Genomic DNA, 19,257 nt, shown 5'->3' with positions numbered 1-19,257 from the left:
AACCCTCTGGGGTAAGGAATTCCAAAGATTCACAACCCTCTGAGTGAAGAAATTTCTGACCTCAGTCCTAAATGATCGGTCCCTTATCCTGAGACAGCCCCAATGTTTTAGCTTCCTCGACCAATGGAAACAATCTCTCGGCATCCACCCTATCAGGACCCTTCAGAATTTTGTAGGTTTCTCATTTTGTGTTGGTTCTCAATTACGTTATCTAAATTGATAATATAGTGAATAGTTGAGGCCCCAGCACAGATCCTTGTAGGACACCAAGAGTCATTTTCTTCCACTTAAAGTATATAAAGTCATTCCTGCGCAGGAGGAGCCCATTTGGCCCTTGTGTCCATGCCACCCCTCCGTAGAGCAATCTAATCAGTCCCATTTCCCCATTCTATCCCTAAAGCCCTGCAAGTTCATTTCCCTCAAATGTCTATTCAATTTCCTGTTGAAATCATTGATCATCACTGTTTCCACAAGGCAGCAAGTTCCAGATTATTACCACTTGCTGCATTTAAAAAAAAAAATCTGCATCTCTAGACCAAACTTAAAATCTATGCCTCCTAGTCCTTGTACAATTCAGCTAATGGACGCAACATTTCTTTGTCTACCTTAGATAAACCTGTCATACAGCTCCATCAAATCTCCTCTCAACTACCTTGGCTCAACGGAGAACAACCCCAGCTTCACCAATCTAACCTTGTAGCTGAAATCTCTCCTCCCTGGAACCATTCTGGTAAATGTCCTCTGCAACCTCTCAAAGACCTCCATATCCTTTCTAAAGCGTGGTGACCAGAACTGGGTACAATACTTTAGTTCTGGTTGAACCAGCACTTTATAAAGGTTCAGCATAACTTCCCTGCTTTTTTTCCTCATTGCCTCCATTTATGGAAACCAAGATTCCATATGCTTTGCTAATTACCCTCAATATGTGTGACCACCTTCGAAGATCTATGACAATGAACCCCACGTCTCTCTTTCTCTGTGCATTCTTTAGATCTGTGCCCTTAGGTATATATTGTGTCTCCCTATCTCTTTGGCCAAAATATATATCCTCTCACTTATTGGTATTAAATTCCACTTGCCATTTGCCTGCCCATTCTACTAGCCTATCTATGTCCTGTTGCAATTGATTGATATCATTCTCACTGTCCGCCGCACCCCCAAGGTTTGGCATAATCAAATTTTGAACTTTTGCACTTCCACTTTGGTTCGATGGGCCCTGATAAGTCCAATCCGCAATCTACAGACTCTGCCACATGAGGAGCAGCTGGTGCTTGAAGGGTCAGGCAGATGAGGTAGTTGAAGGTTTGTACATTCCCTCTTGATGCCTCAACTTCATCTCTGCATGTTGCTGACAAAGCCTGTCAATGTATCTAGTGTTTCCTGAATGAACCTTCTCCATTTTGGTTGGTCACAGACCAGGGACTCCCGTGAGTTGGCGGGGATGTTTGACCTCCCCATGGATGCTTTGAGGGCATCCCTGAAGTGTTTCCTAGTGCTCCAGGGAGTCTCCTGGTGTGACTGAGTTCTGAGTAGAGCAGATGTTTATGGAGTCTCATGTCAGGAAGGTGAGCTACCTCAACCTACCTAGAGATCAGCATTTCCTTCTCTTAAAATACCACCAAATTCAAACATTAGCTTGTATATCCCATCTCACAAACGTTTGTGATATTCAGGACCCCATGCGTGAAATATGCAACGAACCAAATTTTAATTGTATTGCATTGTAATCATCTGAATGGAACGAAATATCGAAAGGATGACCAGACACTCTTTCAAAAGGGAAATAAACAGGAGCAGTGAGTAATTCATTTTTATTTCTAGCTGATCCTGGTAATGGTCGTTGTGCACTAGACCACCAGCTACAATCACCATTGCCATGGTTTTGCTAGGTTTGTATCTTGACAGTCCTTTGCGACACATCCATATCTTTTTTTCAGGGTTATTGGCCACACCCTGATCACATTGTTTTCCAATCAGATTATTTGTTTCAACTGCCTTCTACTGAATTACCTTAATTGCATTGAAGTTAATTTTTAAATGTTACATATTCGTGTCCATCTTTGTGATACAATTACATCCTAGCTTTCAAAGAGAATATTGTTAGATGTGCGCAATGTTGGCTCAGTTATATCCATCATATAAAACAATTCTGACGTCCGTACTCCATCATACATATCAGGCCTTTTTAAACTTAACCACTAAAATCACCCAGACTTGAATAAAATACTCATGCTCATTTCATCTTTTATGGTTTCTACAAAAAGCCTGAAATTGCAGTCAACCAATATTAAGCAACAAAACTGGATCTTGATTTGTATAATTTTATTAGCAACACCTGTGACTGTAAGACCACTGCCAGTTTTAACCATTTGAAGTGAGAAATCGAGGTGTCAGCTGTGGCTCAGTTCATAGCACCCTCACCTTTGAATCAGAGGGTTGTGGGTTCACGTCCCACTCCCGGAAACCAAGAACTGTGATTGCACTCGAAAGGGTTGCAATCTGTGACTGTTGATAACTCGAAAGAGTTTCCTGGAAAACCAAGAACTGTGATTGTACTCGAAAGAGTTGCAATCTGTGACTGTTGATAACTCGAAAGAGTTTGAAGTGAGAAATCATTATTTTGCCTATACTCAATGCAACATAATATATAACTTCATATTGTTTGAGTAAATTAATCACAACTGATGGTCATGAGTACCTTGTAAAGAGCTATGCCTGGAAACGTTAATATATTCCTTAAATTACATATTTAATCTTACTGAAATTACCTTATCTATTTGGGACTGCATGGTCATTTTGATGGAAGAGCCTGCTGGACAAATTGGGAAGGATAAAATAACTTTGATTCCTGTTCACTACTTCTCATTTTAAGTCTAAACATAAGATTGATTTAGCAAAATTACACTTTTTTCTCTTCTGTGTGCCACCATTGGTATATGACCACGAGAATGAGCATTTTGTTTTAAAGCTTTCTAAATAGTAAATTGATATTTAAGTGGACCATTATCTTGCAGCACTGACTTTAGCAAGAGGGTGGAGAAACATCTGGACAGTGCTTTGAAACTGAGCCAAATCATCATCAGATTTCAAATTTTGTTCTACTTATAAACCTGGGAGAGTCGTAGTTGGTTTGAGGGTGAAAATGTGTTGTGGATCAGGTCAGCTGTTTAAAAGTCTCCAAATCAAAATGGTTCAAAGTTCATTTTGGGGTACATGCTATTTCTACATTTGCAGTGAAATCTGAGGGAGGTAGACTCTAGCACAACTAATACATGACCAGTTGAAATTTTCACGCCCTGCACTCCAAATGTTTTGTCACATGAATGTCACCTCATCATCACCTCCTTTAGTCAATATCCTCTAGGATTGTCCAAGAGTGTAAAAGCAATTCAGTCTTGGTTTTTTAAAAATAAGATCTGGCTTCTTAAATTCCCTAGATTCCAGAATTCCCTAGATTTGGGGAAGGTTCCATTAGATTGGAAAATAGCAAATGTAACTCCTTTATTTAAAAAGGGAAGGAGACAGAAAGCAGGAAACAACAGGCCAGCTAGCTTAACATCTGTCATAGCGAAAATGTTAGAAGCTATTATTAAAGATGTTATAGCAAGGCACTTAGAAAAGTTTAAGGCAATCAGATAGAGTCAACATGATTTTTAGAAAGGGAAATCATGTTTAACCGGTTTATTGGAGTTCTTTGAAGGAGTGACATGCTGTGGATAAAGGGAAACCAGTGGATGTATTGTACTTGGATTTCCAGAAGGCATTTGATAAGGTACCACATCAAAGTTATTGCAGAAAATAAAAGCTCATGGTGTAGGGGATAATATATTGGCATGGACAGAAGATTGACTAGCTAACAGGAAGCAGAGGGCCACCATAAATGAGTCTTTTTCTGGTTAGCGGGATGTAACTAGTGGTGTGCCACAGGGATCAGTGCTGAGGCCTCAACTTTTTATATTTTATATGAATGACTTCAATGAAGGACAGATGGTATGGTTGCTAAATTTTCTGAAGACACAAAGATAGGCAGGAAAGTAAGCTGTGAGGAGGACGTAAGGAAGCTACAAAGTGACATAGGTAAAGTGAGTGGGTCAAGGTCTGGCAAGTGGAATATAATGTGGGTAAATGTGAAATTGATTGTTTTTGCAGGAATAATAAAAAAAGCACCTTATTTAAATGGTGAGAGATTGCAGAACTCTCAGATTCAGAGGGATCTGGGTGTCCTAGTTAACGAATCATAAAAGGCTAGTATGCAGGTACAGCAAATAATTAGGAAAGCTAATAGAATGTTATCACTTATTGTGAGGGGAGTTGAATACTAAATGAGGGAGGCTATGTTTCACTTGTACAGGGCACTGGTGAGACCACATCAGGAGTACTGTGTACAGTACTGGTCTCCTTATTTAAGGAAAATTATAAACGCGTTTGAAGCAGTTCAGAGAAGGTTTACTAGACTAATACCAGGAATGGGCGGGTTGTCTTATGAGGAAAAGTTGCACAGGTTAGGCTTGTATCCATCCACTGGAGTTTAGAAGAGTAAGAGGTGACTTGATTGAAACCTTTAAGATCCTGAGGGGTCTTCACAGAGTGGATGTGGAGAAGATGTTTCCTCTTGTGGGAGAATCTGGAACTAGGGGTCATGGTTTAAAAATAATGGGTCACTCATTTAAGCAGAGATGAGAAGAAATTTTTTTTGAGGATCATGAGTCTTTGGAGCTCTGTTCCTCAAAAGGCAATGGAAGCAGGGTCTTTGAATATTTTTAAGGCATAGCTGGATAGATTCTTGATTAACAAAGGGGTGAAAGGATATCGGGGGTAAGCGGGAGGTTACAATCAGATCAGCCATGATCTTATTGAGTGGCGAAGCAGGCTTAAAGGGCCGAGTGGCCTACTCCTCCTAGTTTGTATGTTTGCCCTGTCTCTTCTGAATGCTGATGCACAAAGCTTAATGGACTTGTCTTCAATATTAACACTGCCTATGCAGCTGGTTCAGAGACCATTTCCTTTCCCTGACCCCCTATCACTAGTTTCTCCCCCTTCCTCCCATCACCTCATTTTCTTCAGGAGCATGCCCACCACCTTTACCTCATTCCCACCATAACCAATACCTTAATATATGGTACTGTCAGCTCCAGCTTTCATTAAGTAATGACACCCAGATGGTCTCCCAAGCAGTATCCTCCATTGATTTAAGTGTTCAAATTTGTACTCTTTGGCACTTTGTGTCTTACTATGTTCTGCTTGCAGATCACTGGATACTCTCAACCTACCACCTGCCTCCAAATAATCAATTTTCAATATTCATATCTTAATCCCTCTATCATCTGAGACCACCATGGCCCCCTGCTGTCTTCCTTTATATCTGGTCGCTGCATCACTGCTCCTTTTATTCTGCCATTACTCCTGCCTCACTTCTCTCTCCCCACACATCCCCATGCTTTTTGAAATGGCTTCTTATATCTACCTACTCAGCCATGCCTTTGATGACCTGTCTTAACTTGTACCTTGTTCATTTTAACTCCAAAGTGCTTGTGAATGTTTCTTGATATTAAAGATGCTATACAAATGCAAGGCTTTGTTGTCTAATAGCTGGTTTTAACCTCTGAACCTTGTGTTCAGATTACCATCTGCATCGTTTTCAGTTATAATTTCTATTGTGCGTTTGCATTTGAATGCTACCATTATGCTATGCTCCTATGATGGAATTGTTCTATTTGTAGGTGTTATGCAAAATGTTTTGTTGATAAATGCAAGTCAGAGCAATAATCTACTGTCGTGCCATTAAAAAGTAACATTGTGCATGGAAAATTATTGGTTTAAGATAATCTGTTCTTACTGGGGTCAGTGCACATGGGTGAAAATGTTGGGGGATGTGGAAAGTTGATGAGAGGCCTTCAATGTACATTTAGTCTCCTGATATTGTAGATGTAGGTTCACTAATAATTTAGAAATTCTGCACTTGCAGAAAACTGTTGATTCATTTGATTCTTTTGTAGTTGGAGATGAAGATGTACAGATTGTTTTTGTACTGGCACCCACACCTAAACAAGCGAAACTTGCAAAGGACCTGCAACTTCCTCCAACATTCTTCTGCTACAAGAACAAACCTGGCTATTTTAGTGATGACAATGAGGATGGTAAGATGTGCTTAGTCAGAATGTCAGTCCTTACTGGTAATTCATATAGATTATTTGTATATCTATAATTTAAGGAAGATTAGCACTACCAATCATAAGGCTGCAAAATTAATCCATTCATTTCTTCTCAAAACTGCTAATCTGGATTCAACTAGTGCAATAAAGTTAGGGCAGAATTTTACAGCTCTGTTGCAGTGGGGACGAGGCCATAAAATGCAGTGAGCCATTCAAAAGTCTATTGACTTTGGCAAGACTGTAAAATCCTGTCTTCCGCCCTTAATCATTTTTTCAGTTCTTTCAGTCTCTCCTCTTTCTCAGTCTGTCATGTGCTCTTTCGCAGCCTGTCGCAGCACTCCCTCCCTCCCTTGTCCTTGCAGCACATAGATTAGGAAGTTAAATTATTTGACTTTTTGTGTACCTGTTAATGGCCTAACAGATCGCATCATTGTCATCTGATCTGTGGGCATCTGTTTGGATATTGGAGGGGCAGAACAATATTTAAAGTAAACTCTTTATAAATAAACTGGGCACCCTGTAAGCTAGATTTTACACTTAAATTCTTGTTGCAAATCATACTATGTTTCTATTTAAGATGATGACTATGAAACTGCTGTTGGAAAGCTCCATGGAAAATTGTATCCAGATAAGCCAGAGAAACAAAAGACATCGAACACAGGTATAGATTTTAAATTGTGGAAACAGTCTTGTAAATTAAACTACCAGAAGATTAATTTCAGAGTCTTGTTTTACTAGGTGAAATCCAGAGAACTGGTAGAGATTTGGATCCAGGTGAACAAAGGGAGCAATTGAATCCTAATGAACCAGAAGACTTCTCTGATGCAGGTAAATTTTTAACCCAAACATTCCTTTTGAAACTAAAATAACTGTTTTAATTGTGATTTTTATATTTAAGATAAAATGCCAGAAACTGATTAAAAGGCTTGATGAAAGTTTGTATCCACATTAGCAAGTCAGTAGGTGTGTCAGTGTGAATCATGACAGCAAGACTGAAATGAGTACTATTTTGTACAGAGGATTTCATTGCGATTTGTGTGTCAAAAGTTTTAACTCGCAATATTTTCCGATTCAAGGTACATTCTTGCAAGCGACTGATATAAAGCTGTATGCAGATGAACAAAGGGAACACAAATCTTGTACAGCAGGTATGCATTTTGAAAGGTTTGTACTTGAAGTTGTCCATGTGTATTGGATATTAGTTTTGGCACCCGCAAATGGAATTTGCATAGTTTTCGTAGTCGACTGTAAGTTTGTGGCTCAGTTGATCTCTAATTTTTGGTGTATTCGTAAATGGATCAACTGATTTTTCTAAACCAGAGATTTCCTAAAGTCATGCAGCAGCTTCTAATTGTGGCTTTTAGTATGAAGAGCTTTGTTGTCTGAAAAAGATGGGGCTTTTTGTATTCTGGGTGGTAAGTGCAGCTATATACACTATTGCATATAACATGGCCATCACATTTTGAAGAAAGGATGTGTACTTTCAGAATTTGACAGAACAAAGGTATTCAAGCATTAGAGGGATAACGGTTTTTCCCATTTGCCTGATTCAGGGCATCCAGAATTTGTCCAAAGTAGTAGTGGTTCCCAACTAGTACTAAGTCGATCTTGCTCCCAACTGCATTACTCATGTATCCCCACTCTCTCCTCCCTATCACCTTTCCCTATCCACCCCATTGAATAACTGATCGGTAATAGTAAAGCTGCAAAACTAAACTATATGGGAGTCATGCTCGGTGCTTTAATTTAGCTTTTACCTCTTCCAAATTTTCAACCTAACTCCTTGAAATTTATTTGGGGCTGTTTTTTTTTTTGTAGCCTAATATCACTGATCCCTCTGGCTCATTCATTCCAACACCAATATCTTTTAAGTCTGGCTACCAAGTAGACCATGCCTACTGGTGGAAATTCTACATGCATCGGGTCAATACCTGAATTTTCTGAGACTGCCACCAGTCATTGTACCAATCGCTCCCATGCTTGAAGTAATGATGGGAGAAGTTGACTCGCTTAAGGTTATTATTGCAATATTATGAAATTCAGCTTTTATTGGCATCCCAGACCTGGGGAAAAAAATGGAGTGTAGCAAACGGAGTCCTTCAGAATAGCATCTTTTTAAAGGAACATAATTATTACACAGCACCTGATACTGAAGTTATTTTTTTTCGAGTTTTGAACAGCTTTTTTTCTTCCTAGTGTCTTTTATAACTTTATACATTTTGTAGTGGACTCCAGTGGGGATAATCTTGTAGAAGATGGTGACAAAGACTGTATCCTTGTGTGGGAGAAGGTGCCGACCCCTGAAGAGAAGTTGAAGGCTGAAAAGTTGTTTCTCCCTTCCACGTTTTTTTGTGGTTTTAGCAGTGATACGGAAGGAGAGAAGGAAGATGATGACTTTGAGACTGAAATGAAAAAAATCAGGGAATCAAAGGTGAGATTTAAAAATGTCTTGATATAACCAAGGGATCATGGATATAGGTAATGACCTTCCTCCAGATCATTGTAATTGCAGCACACAGTTGGCTCTAATGAGGACATTCAAATATTGTCCCAATTTTTCACAAAAATCTTTCATTTGGAACTGTGCATCTGTATTTATTAGGTAGCAAAATTGAGGATGTACTTTTCTGATGAAGTAAATATTTACTATTGAAACTATCAGAAAATGTAGTTTGCTACTTCTGGGGCAGAAATTTTCGCTCGGCGGGCGGGCGCCCAACCCACTCGAGCGTGAAATAACGCACGTTGATGTCGGCCAAGCGTGCTGACGTTAACACGCGGTCGCGTGATAGTTCAGTTGGCGGGTGTGCGTCAGAGTTGGCAGCGTGCCTGCCGACTATTAAAGGCCTATTAAGGCCATTAAATAATCAATTAAGCTAAATTATTCGCTGCCCATCTGACCTAACAATTGGGCAGACGAAAAGGCCAAACGGCCTTTGCATTTTTTTGGAAACCTCACCCGTGGGCGGGATGAGGTTTCTGAAAGCAAATAAAAATGAAATAAAAGTTGTGCAATTGAATTAATAACAGAGTCACATGAGCGGGGAACATGTTTTATTATATTTTTATTTTCTTATTTTTTGTTATATCCCTTCATATCCCTGAGGCAGCTCTGTGCCCCAAGGAGATTATGAAGCGCTCGCTCACGTGCATGCGTGAAGTTCGTGCTCGGCCCACTCGCCCTCCTCCCCCCCGCCCCCACAGGCAGCCCTGCTGCTTGCGTTTCATGCAGGGCAGGCCTTAATTGGCCCGCCAGAGTGAAATCGCGGTGTGGCGCTGATCGTGGGCGGCAGGCAGCTTCCTGGCCGAGCCTGCCTGCCAAGGGCAAAATTCTGCCCCTGGAGTTCAGTTGCATGTTTTATTGAAGTTAGAGTGTGGCAATGATTTGTTTTTGTTACAGATAGCACAAAAAGAAACCATCAGCAGCTCCACTGATGTAGGTTCTGCAATCCAGTTGAATGAACAGACTACTTCTACACAAGTTAATGTTAAAGAGGCTGAACCGGACTCTACAACACAATTTGAAATTAAGGAATTCCCAGATACGGATGAGGGCAGGCCCATTGATTTAACAACTAAAAAAGAAATGGAACCTGATTCTACTATTCAAGGTACAAGAATTGGTGGTAAGAATTGTGGTGGAAATATTCCCATTGGGTCAATGTAACAAAAGGACTGGAGACATCAGTGCAGGAGTCAAAATCCAGCAAGGTAGAGGCTTATTGTGGATCCTAATTTGGAATCATTCCTAGACCCAATAGATTGCAGTATATTCTGGGCACTGAGGATGGGTAATTTCCTCAGAGGAACTTGTAATGAAGGCCCTAAGGCTCGTTTTCAATTTTTTGTTATTTGTTTAAGGAATGTGGATGTTGCTGGCAAGGGGAAGCCAAATATTGCACCTGACCCCTGAGACGTTACTATGGACAGCTTGATTACTAATAAGTGACTTAGATGGGTTTACCCAGCAATTCCTTGGTTAGTTCTCGTGTGGCAGTCGCATTAAATGGAAAATAGTTTGTGCAGTGCTACTTTGAATTACCCCTAACACTCATATGGTTAGTAGTTTTGGGTGTATCTCCAACGTCTGATGGATATTAATTTAAAATCACATTACAGCTATTTTTCTCGAAGGCCCATTTGCATTTTGATCGCATGTGGATAATTTTTTGTGTCTTTATATCAGTTAGGTTATCGCTGGTTTACAAATTAATCATATGTTTATTTCTTGAAAATCTTTGAACTGATTTTTCAAACTTAGTTGAACTTTTCAGGGAACTGCACATTCAGTTTTAACATAAAGTTAACTGTGCACCCATGGTGCACTGGATTTGGTGTTTTGACAAGGCAGTCTCACTGGAGGTTTCAACCTAAATTGCTTTCCAGTCTCATTTAGATCAGGAAATTGCCCTGCTAAATTTACCCATTGTTCCATAATTTGGAATTGCAATGTTGTTTTTGCTCTACATATAGATGAGCTTTTTGGGTGATTTTTTCCTATGCTGCAAAAAATCCGAGGCAAACTGGTGAGCAAGTAATTCGTAGCTGAATAGGAATGTCTTGTGCTGCTGCCACCTTGAAGGAAAACCCATGGGGCAGGTTTGTGGTCATCCTACCATTACTTCCTAGGCATTTTTAAGTCAGTTTCTACTTGATGGTATAACGAGGGGTTGCCACACTGAGCAAGCTTTACATCTTTACTAAACACACGTGTCTAGATTTTGATGTCACTCGATCTTGACAAATGGTCCCAAGCTACTGCTGTAGCTATTGCACAAATCTCCGCACTCTAATACTTTCCTACTGAGGAGTGCTCCTACTTTGTGTGGGAAACCTGCAGTGAAGAAAGATTACCTGCCATATAGGATCGCCTTAATTCTTTAAAGTATGTGCATAGACCTCACAACACAATCCCAGTAGGTTAAGTAGGGGTATTTTATTTTTGGAAAAACTTTAGTTTTAGTTCCCACTTTTAATCCATAAAAATATGGTGCTATAGTTCTATCCTCCTCTTCCATGTTAAATATTGATGCAAAGTATTCAACGTGTGTCATTTCCTTATTTTCATTTGTAATATCACCACTGTCAACTTTTAAGGGGCCCACATAGTCCTTAACCAGTCTCTTTTTCCTAATATAATTGTAAAGGTTTTTTGCTGTTCCTTGTATCTCTCCCATTTGCCAGGATCTGTACTTTTTTTGCCTTGTATGTTTTGTTTTATTCCACTCAGAAGTCTCCACTGCCTGCTTACCTCTCATTAGATCACCCCTTCTCATAGAAGTAATTTTATCCTTAATCACTAATGCTGTGTCCCCCCCCGCCCCTTCTACCTTATAACCCAATGTATTCAGTTCCAATTTTTGACCATCCTGCAGTCTTGCCCTTGAAGTTGAATTTGTGCCTGCAGTTTGTTCAATTGCACCTTATACTCCATGTGTTTGTATAGAGAACACTTTCTTGAGCCACAAACAATTTTTTTCTGGTGCATAAGTGATTTATTTAAGTGCCCTGCTCCCTTAATTTTTTGTGTGATCAGGTGCACACACTACCTTACAGGGCTGATTTGTGCATGGTCTGTGTGTGGGAACTTTAGGGTTACTACACCGCAGGGAACATTTGCCACAAACCCTAATCTGTCCTTCTCTAATGTGCATATTAGTGTTTGCATAAGTACACATTAAAAAGTGACACACTTTGGAATATACCAGTGACATGAAATATACTATTAATGCAAGTTCCTTCTTTTGTGGTGTCCTTTGGGGAATGAAATATTCTGTCCTTACCCAGTCTGGCCTACATGTCACTCCAGACTCCAGCAATGTAGTTGATGCTTAACTGCCCTCTGAAATGGCTAGCAGACCAGTCAGTTGTATCAAACAGCTGCAAGAAATTAAAAACACAGACCACCTGGCATGGACTCCCAAGATGTTTCATGGCATTTGGTCAAACATGGACAAGGAAACCTGCTGATTACCACCTACTCCCCTCCCTCAATTGATGAATCAATACTTGACCATTCTGAACACGAATTCAAGAAATAGGAGCAGGAGTAGACCTATATGGCTGTTCCGCCATTCAGTAAGGTCGTGGCTGATCTTGGGCTTCAACTGCACTTTTCTACCCATCCCCAATATCCCTCAAATCCCTGAAAGACCAAAAATATCTCTCTCAGCCTTAAATGTATTCACCGATTGAGCATTCAAAATCCTCTAGGGTAGAGAATTCCATTTGAGTGAAGTAATTTCTCCTCATCTCAGCCTTAAATGATCACATGTGCGCCTGTGTTTTAGATTCTTTGACCAGCTGAAACAATCTCTTAGCATTTACCCTATCAAGTCCCTTCAAAATCTTGAAACTCTAAACTCTACAGAATTTTTTTTCCAATATTAATCATGGGATTTGGATGTCGCGGGCTAGGCCAGCATTTATTGCCTATCCCGAATTGCCCTTGAGAAGGTGGTGGTGAGCTCCCTTCCTGAACCTCTGCAGTCCATGAGTTGTAGGAACACCCACAGTGCAGTGGTGTGTTGCTTAGAGGGAAATTTGCAGGTGGTGGTGCATCTGCTGCCCTTGCCCTTCTAGGTGGTAGAGGTTGCGAGTTTGGAAGGTGTTGTCAAAGGAGCCTTAGTGAGTTGCTGCAGTGCATCTTGTAGATGGTACATGCTGCTGCCACTGTGCGTTGGTCGTGTAGGGAGTAGATGATGATGGTAGTGGGTAGGGTGCCAGTCAAGTGGGCTGCTTTGACTTGGATGGTGTCAAGCTTGACTGTTGTTGGAGCTGCACTCATCCAGGCAAGTGGAGAGCATTCCATCACAAGCCTGACTTGTGCCTTGTAGATGGTGGACAGGCTCTGGGGATTAAAGAGGTGAGTTACTCAATTTGCCGCTGCAATCCCAGCCTCTGACTTGCTCTTGTCACTGCAGCATTTATATGGCTGGCCTTGTTCAGTTTCTGGTCAGTGGTAACCCCTAGGATGTTGATAGTGGCCCAATTGAATATAGACCCAATTTACCCAGCCTCCTATAGGACAGTCCCCTTGTTCCAGGGACCAATTCAGTGAACCTGTGCTGTACTGCCCCCAATGCAAGTATATCCTTTCTTAAATGGGGAGACCAATACTGCACAAAAGTATTCCAGATGTGGTCTCACCAAAACCCTGTATAATTGTAGCAAGACTTCAGTATCCCTATACTCCAATTCCCTTGCAATTAAGGCCAACATGCCATTTGCCTTCTTAATTGTTTGTTGTACCTGCATGCTAACTTACTGCAATCCTTGTCAGTATTGATGTTCAAAGAGACTTGGATGCGTTTGCACAAGTTTCACACCTTTTAAAAAATATTCTGCTTTTCTATTCATATGACCACAGTGAATACCTTCACACTTCCCTTCAGTTACTCCATTGGCCATCTTGTTGCCCACTCACTTAAACTGCCTTTATCTTTTTGCAGTCTGTGTCCTTCCCACAGCTAACCTTTCCGCCTAGCTTTGTATCAGCAGCAAACTTAGATACAGTACACTGTCTCTTCATCTAATTCATTAATACAGATCGTAGATTGCAAACCGCTTGAAAGCGCCGAGAGTAGAAAGGGCACAGAGTATACTCTGGGTGGGAGCGTTCATTGTCCAATACCAAGAGTGAATTGGTAGCACCAGTACTGATCAAGCGGGCAGTGTCCTGAAAGCTATAGCTGCCAGGTAGAAAAAAAAAATTGACCTTGTCCTTCTCAGCCTACTGTCATAGGTGCAACTGTCCGTGATGGTATTGGACGAGAGATCACTGCACGGTGCTTGTGGAGACAAAGTTCCATCTTCATACTGAGAACACCACCTAATATGTTGTGTAGCACTATCACTGATGGGATAGATTCAGAACAGATCTAGCAGCTCAAAACTGGGATACCATGAAGTGCTGTAGGTCACCAGCAACAGTGGGATTATATTCCACAACAGTCTGTGACCACCTATCCCTGCATATTCCTCACTCTGCCATTACCATCAAGCCAGGAGCCCAACCCTACTTCGGTGGCAAGTGTAGGATTTCATTCCAGGATCATCCACAACCAGTGGATCAGATCAAAGTTCTGCAGGTCTGCCACTTCCGGTTATCAATTAATCTACTTAGGAGGAGGAGGAGGATGAGAAGGCTTCATGAACATCCCCCATGCTCCGATGGCAGAGCCCAGCACATTGGTGTGAAAGACCAGGCTAGAGCATTGGCAACCATCTTCAGCAGAAGTGCAGAGTGGGTGATGTTCTAATCCAAAAAAGCCAATTGGAGTAGGATAGAACTGGAATTGCATCTTTACATGCTTTTATGTTTAGTGTTATACATTACAAGTATGCACATCCTAACCCAACAACTTATGTGACATAAATTAAACATCATTTAACAAACAATGATTACATCAAACCAAAAAGGTACTCTTGCATTAATTAATTAACACAGCCGTGTTAAGTCTTACAACTCCCTTTGCTATGCAGTGCATTTCTAGCAGATTTTTAACATTACAAGAATGAGTCCCAAGTTATTCTCAGCTTTCCAGCAGGCTCACTTTTCCCTGCCACTCCAGGTTGCAACTTGCTGTGTCCTTCGAAAGTCATTCCACTTAGGCGGAGCCTCCCGAATCCAACTTCCACCAGCAAGGCCCACCTTGGCGACCCCTTGTTTCTCAAATCTCCAAAGTTCCTGTTTGTTTGTTCCTGATTGCACTGGAGGGGGTGCAGAGGAGATTCACCAGGATGTTGCCTGGGATGAAACATTAAGTTATGAAGAGAGGTTGGATAGATTTAGGTTGTTTTTATTGGAGCAGAGAAGACTGAGGGGCGACCTGATCGAGGTGTACAAGATTATGAGGGGCATGGACTGGGTGGATAGGGAGCAGCTGTTCACCTTAGTTGACGGGTCAGTCACAAGGGGACATAAGTTCAAGGTGAGGGGCAGGAGGTTTAGGGGGGGTGTGAGGAAAAACTTTTTTACCCAGAGGGTGGTGTCGGTCTGGAATGCACTGCCTGGGAGGGTGGTGGAGGCAGGTTGCCTCACATCCTTTAAAAAAGTACCTTGATGAGCACTTGGCACGTCATAACATTCAAGGCTATGGGCCAAGTGCTGGTAAATGGGATTAGGTAGGTAGGTCAGGTGTTTCTCACGTGTCGGTGCAGATTTGATGGGCCGAAGGGCCTCTTCTGCACTGTGAATCTGTGATTGTTCCATCGTTGTCTTTTTGAATAGAGAACCAGCTTTCATGGAACTGACAGGTTTCCCAGCGGTTCTCCAGCTGGTAGGCAAGACTCCTTGTCAGCCTGACAGAATCTCAACCTCAGTGTGTCTCTCCGAAAAGCAGCCGCCCCTTTTCTGTGTCAGGCATGAAAGCAGTCACCCAACTTTTAGTAGGTTTCGGTTTGGGATTTTGTTTTCCATGTCAGCCGGATCACATGGGCCTGTCTCTGGGCAGAGGTTTAGCATGACTACCATCCCCCTTATCCAGAACATCCACCACCTTAAATATTCACTCCTTCCACTGCTGATGCACAATGACAGCAGTTTATACCACCTAGAAGGTGCACTTCAACTCATAAAGGCTTCTTCGACAGCTCCTTGCAAAGCTGCAACCCCTACCACCTAGAACGACGAGGGCAACAGATGCATGGGAGTACCACCACCTGCAATTTCCTCACCAAGCCTCACACCATCCTGGCTTGGAACCATATTGCCGTTCTTTACTGACACGGTCAAAATTCTGGAATTCCCTTCCTAACAACATGGACTGCAGCATTTCAAAACGATGACTCACCAACACCACCTTAAGGGCAATTAGAGATGGGTAATAAATGCTGACCTAGCCACATGAAAGAATTAATTCAAAATTCTGTTTCATCTCAAGTTAAGGGAGAAATTTTAAAACCTAACAGTCTTGTAAAGTCCCATATTTGTAACACTAGACTGATTCCTTGGATGAAGGAATTGTCTCATGAGGAACGGTTGAGCAGGTTGTGCTCATTGGAGTTTTGAAGAATGAAAGGTGACCTTATTGAAACATAAGATTCTGAGGGGGCACCACAGGATAGACACTGAGATGTTTCCCCTCGTGGGGATCAAAAGCTAGGGGGCACAGTTCCATAATAAGGGATCTCCCATTTAAGGAGGATCGTCATGTCTCAGGTTTGTTAAACTTTGGAATTCTGTACCCCAGAGAACATTAGAGGTTGGGTCAGTGAATATATTCCAACAGCAACAACTTATGTTTACCTTTAATGCAATGAAACATCCCAAGGTGCTTCACAGGTGCATTATGAAACAGCGTGACCTTGCAACAGAAAGGGGATATCAGGTCAGCACTCCACCAACCTCCTTAAACATTCACTCTCTCCTCCACTGGCACACTGTAGCTGTAGTGTGTGTCATCTACAAGATTCACTGCAGCAACTTGCTAAGTCTCCTTTGAAAGCACCGATGACTTGTACCACTTAGAAGGGCAAGAGCAGCCAGTGCATGGGAACGCAACAGCTGCAAACTCTCCTCCAAGACTGATTTGGCAGTTTTATTGCTGGGCCAAAATCCTGCAACTCCTTTACTAACAGCACTATAGAGTATCTCCTTCACACAGATTGCAGCAGTTCAAGAAGTTGGCTCACTTTCCCACTACTTTCTCAAGGGCATTTAAGGGATGGGAATTAATTACTGGCCTTGCCATCGTCTCCTACATCCTGTGAATGAATGAAAAAGACATGTTTTGTGCTGCAGACCTCTTAAGAACTTGGGTGAAGTTATCTTAAAGGTTTTCAGTTTACAGCAAGCAGAGAAGAACTTTACATCTCAGCATTCTGAACTGGATTTAAACAAATTTGAAGGTAAAAATAGTGTTCAGATTTTACCAGACCCTACACTAGAGTAAGGAAATTGGTTAATTTTATTGATCTGAAGACTACTGTGGCACCCATTTTTAGAACTAATTTCAAATGGATTTACTTGGAAGTTGCTGAGTATTGAAAATAGTGATGTCTGTACATATTGAAATAAGGAATTCATAAAATTACATTACTTAGATTGCTGTTCAAAATTACGATGAAATACACATTTTTGAGACTTATGACTTTAATAGACATCGTTTTATGACATGCCTAATGGTAAAATGGTAAGTGTTTGTTCTAATCTAGATTGTGAAGCATGTCGACTGAATTTGTGTTGTTTTTGCTTTTGATACAAATCTTTCTATCTTCCAGAGAATGGCATGTTTGGATTTGGTTCCAAAATAATTTCTTTCGCAGATCTGGCTGCACAGAGTACAGAAGGATATGAATTTGGACAGAAAGGTAGCATCTGAGTTGCTGCTTGATAACTGTAGAAATATAGATAAAAATACTGTCTTATGTAGTATAAACCTTTGTCAAGAATACATAAAGACCAACAATGGATTATAGTAAAACCGATTCCTCTTTGTAATTGTACAGTTTAATTTCCTGACTATTGTTAATTAGATAGTCTTGCAGAATCACTTCCTTGCTGGGGTGAGCTGGCCAGCTCTATACCTGGACTTTGAGAGATACTAGAGAGAAACCTGGGTTATCAATACAAAAAGCAATATTGCAAATGGGAGCTCTGCTTCTCCCATTGTCCCAATGTTATCGCCTTGAGTTGAACTGTGTCTTACTAACCAGGAATATCCTTGTTTAATCTCTGATCCTTATTGTTATCTCATCTTGGCCAGAGTGAGAGTATGTTACTCAGTATTGCAACAATTAAATAAATTGGCATGCCCTTTCTGGCAGCACTGATACACCAGAAAGTGCAGCTCTGTGGAATAAAAACAGAAAGTTTTGGAAATAACAGGTCAGGCAGCATCTGTGGGGAGAAACAGAATTAATATTTCAGGCCTATAACCTTTCACAGGAGTTCTGATGAATAGTCATCGACCTGAAACTGAATATCGACCTGAGCTGCTGAATATTTCCAAAATTTTCTCTCTCTATTTCAGATTTCCAGCATCTGCAATATTTTGTTCTTGTGCAGGCCTGTGGATATTTGCTTATTTGTGGTGTCCCTCCAACCTGCAAAACATTTTGCTAATGAGAGTTCCGGTCTCACTGTGGCAGTTTAAAAATTTGAGTTTAATATCAAAATTTGGAAATAAAATGAATTGTCAGATAAAGAGACCATGAAGCTATCAGCTATGTTGTAAAAATACACTGGATCTCTACTGGCAACAGCCATCCAAGTGAGCTGCATGAATAAGGAGGAAAGAGAAAAAATATATAACTGAGTTGCAGGCAAAAAAATAATTTCTTAATCACTCCATTTTTAAGTTAGTATCCTGTAAATCCTGGATGTTGGCTGTATGAAACTGTTTCTAAGCTTAATTGTTTACTTATATCTTTGCTATGCTGCTGCTTACATAAAGCTTTACTGAACAGAACCATTTAACAGTCACTACTTTCATATGTAGGCAGAGGAATTTTGCCTACTCAAGTAAACAAATGTTAGTAACTACAAAAGGAAAGTTAACAAATGTCAACTGTTTTTCCAATCTATTTAACATGCATGAAAGCAAATTCCATTTTAATAAAGCTTTTATATAATTATCCTATTTTTTCAATTCAGTAACAAATTTTTTTTGAGTGGAATTTAGTCTTTTCTGAACTGAACACCTATTCATGGTTTGGATGTTTGCTTGATAAATTGTACTGCTGCCAAATAGTTGGTGGCTTTTTGTGTTTTTTAAACAAAATAATGCTGTCTTTTTAAATTGTTTCCTGGCAATTAGCTTCTAAAATCTGCACAAATGATCATTGAGCTGCTGGGAATAATAAAATAATAATAAAAAGTAGTTTTATTTTCTGTTATGCTCTTGATAATGCAACTTTTTTTGAAAAAAACAGAATCCAATTTCACATGGGCAAATGCAGGAACAGCTGTGTTTTCTTCAATGGTGCCCAGACCTCCATGTGATGAAGATGATGCTGATGTGGTATCCAGCGATGACATCCACTTTGACCCAATAGTTTCTTTACCCGAGGTAAAAAGCAATCATTCTGTCAAACAACTTACATAAATGTGCAAAGGAAAAGTGCCATGTTTTTCTGACTGTCTGTCCTTGGAATAAATGTA

At 40.7% G+C, this 19,257-nt stretch overlaps 1 protein-coding gene across 2 annotated transcripts in view; it reads left to right on the top strand.

The window, feature by feature from the left end:
- Positions 1–19,257, top strand: part of LOC144682814 (E3 SUMO-protein ligase RanBP2-like) — an 85,365-nt gene that overhangs the window by 61,234 nt on the left and 4,874 nt on the right. The window contains exons 2-9 of one of the 2 annotated variants that reach the window (XM_078545559.1): positions 5,997–6,137; positions 6,730–6,813; positions 6,891–6,980; positions 7,229–7,300; positions 8,378–8,583; positions 9,553–9,763; positions 17,376–17,465; positions 19,029–19,165. In XM_078545559.1, the coding sequence (XP_078401685.1) occupies positions 5,997–6,137; positions 6,730–6,813; positions 6,891–6,980; positions 7,229–7,300; positions 8,378–8,583; positions 9,553–9,763; positions 17,376–17,465; positions 19,029–19,165 (1,031 nt within the window). Of the gene's footprint in view, positions 1–5,996; positions 6,138–6,729; positions 6,814–6,890; positions 6,981–7,228; positions 7,301–8,377; positions 8,584–9,552; positions 9,764–10,013; positions 11,275–17,375; positions 17,466–19,028; positions 19,166–19,257 lie in introns of those variants that run through there. The other variant, XM_078545558.1, reaches the window with a different exon arrangement.

The sequence above is a fragment of the Cetorhinus maximus genome, chromosome 7 (assembly GCF_964194155.1).
Source record: "Cetorhinus maximus chromosome 7, sCetMax3.hap1.1, whole genome shotgun sequence".
NCBI classification, from domain to species: domain Eukaryota; kingdom Metazoa; phylum Chordata; class Chondrichthyes; order Lamniformes; family Cetorhinidae; genus Cetorhinus; species Cetorhinus maximus.
This window is presented reverse-complemented; position numbering and strand designations above follow the sequence as displayed.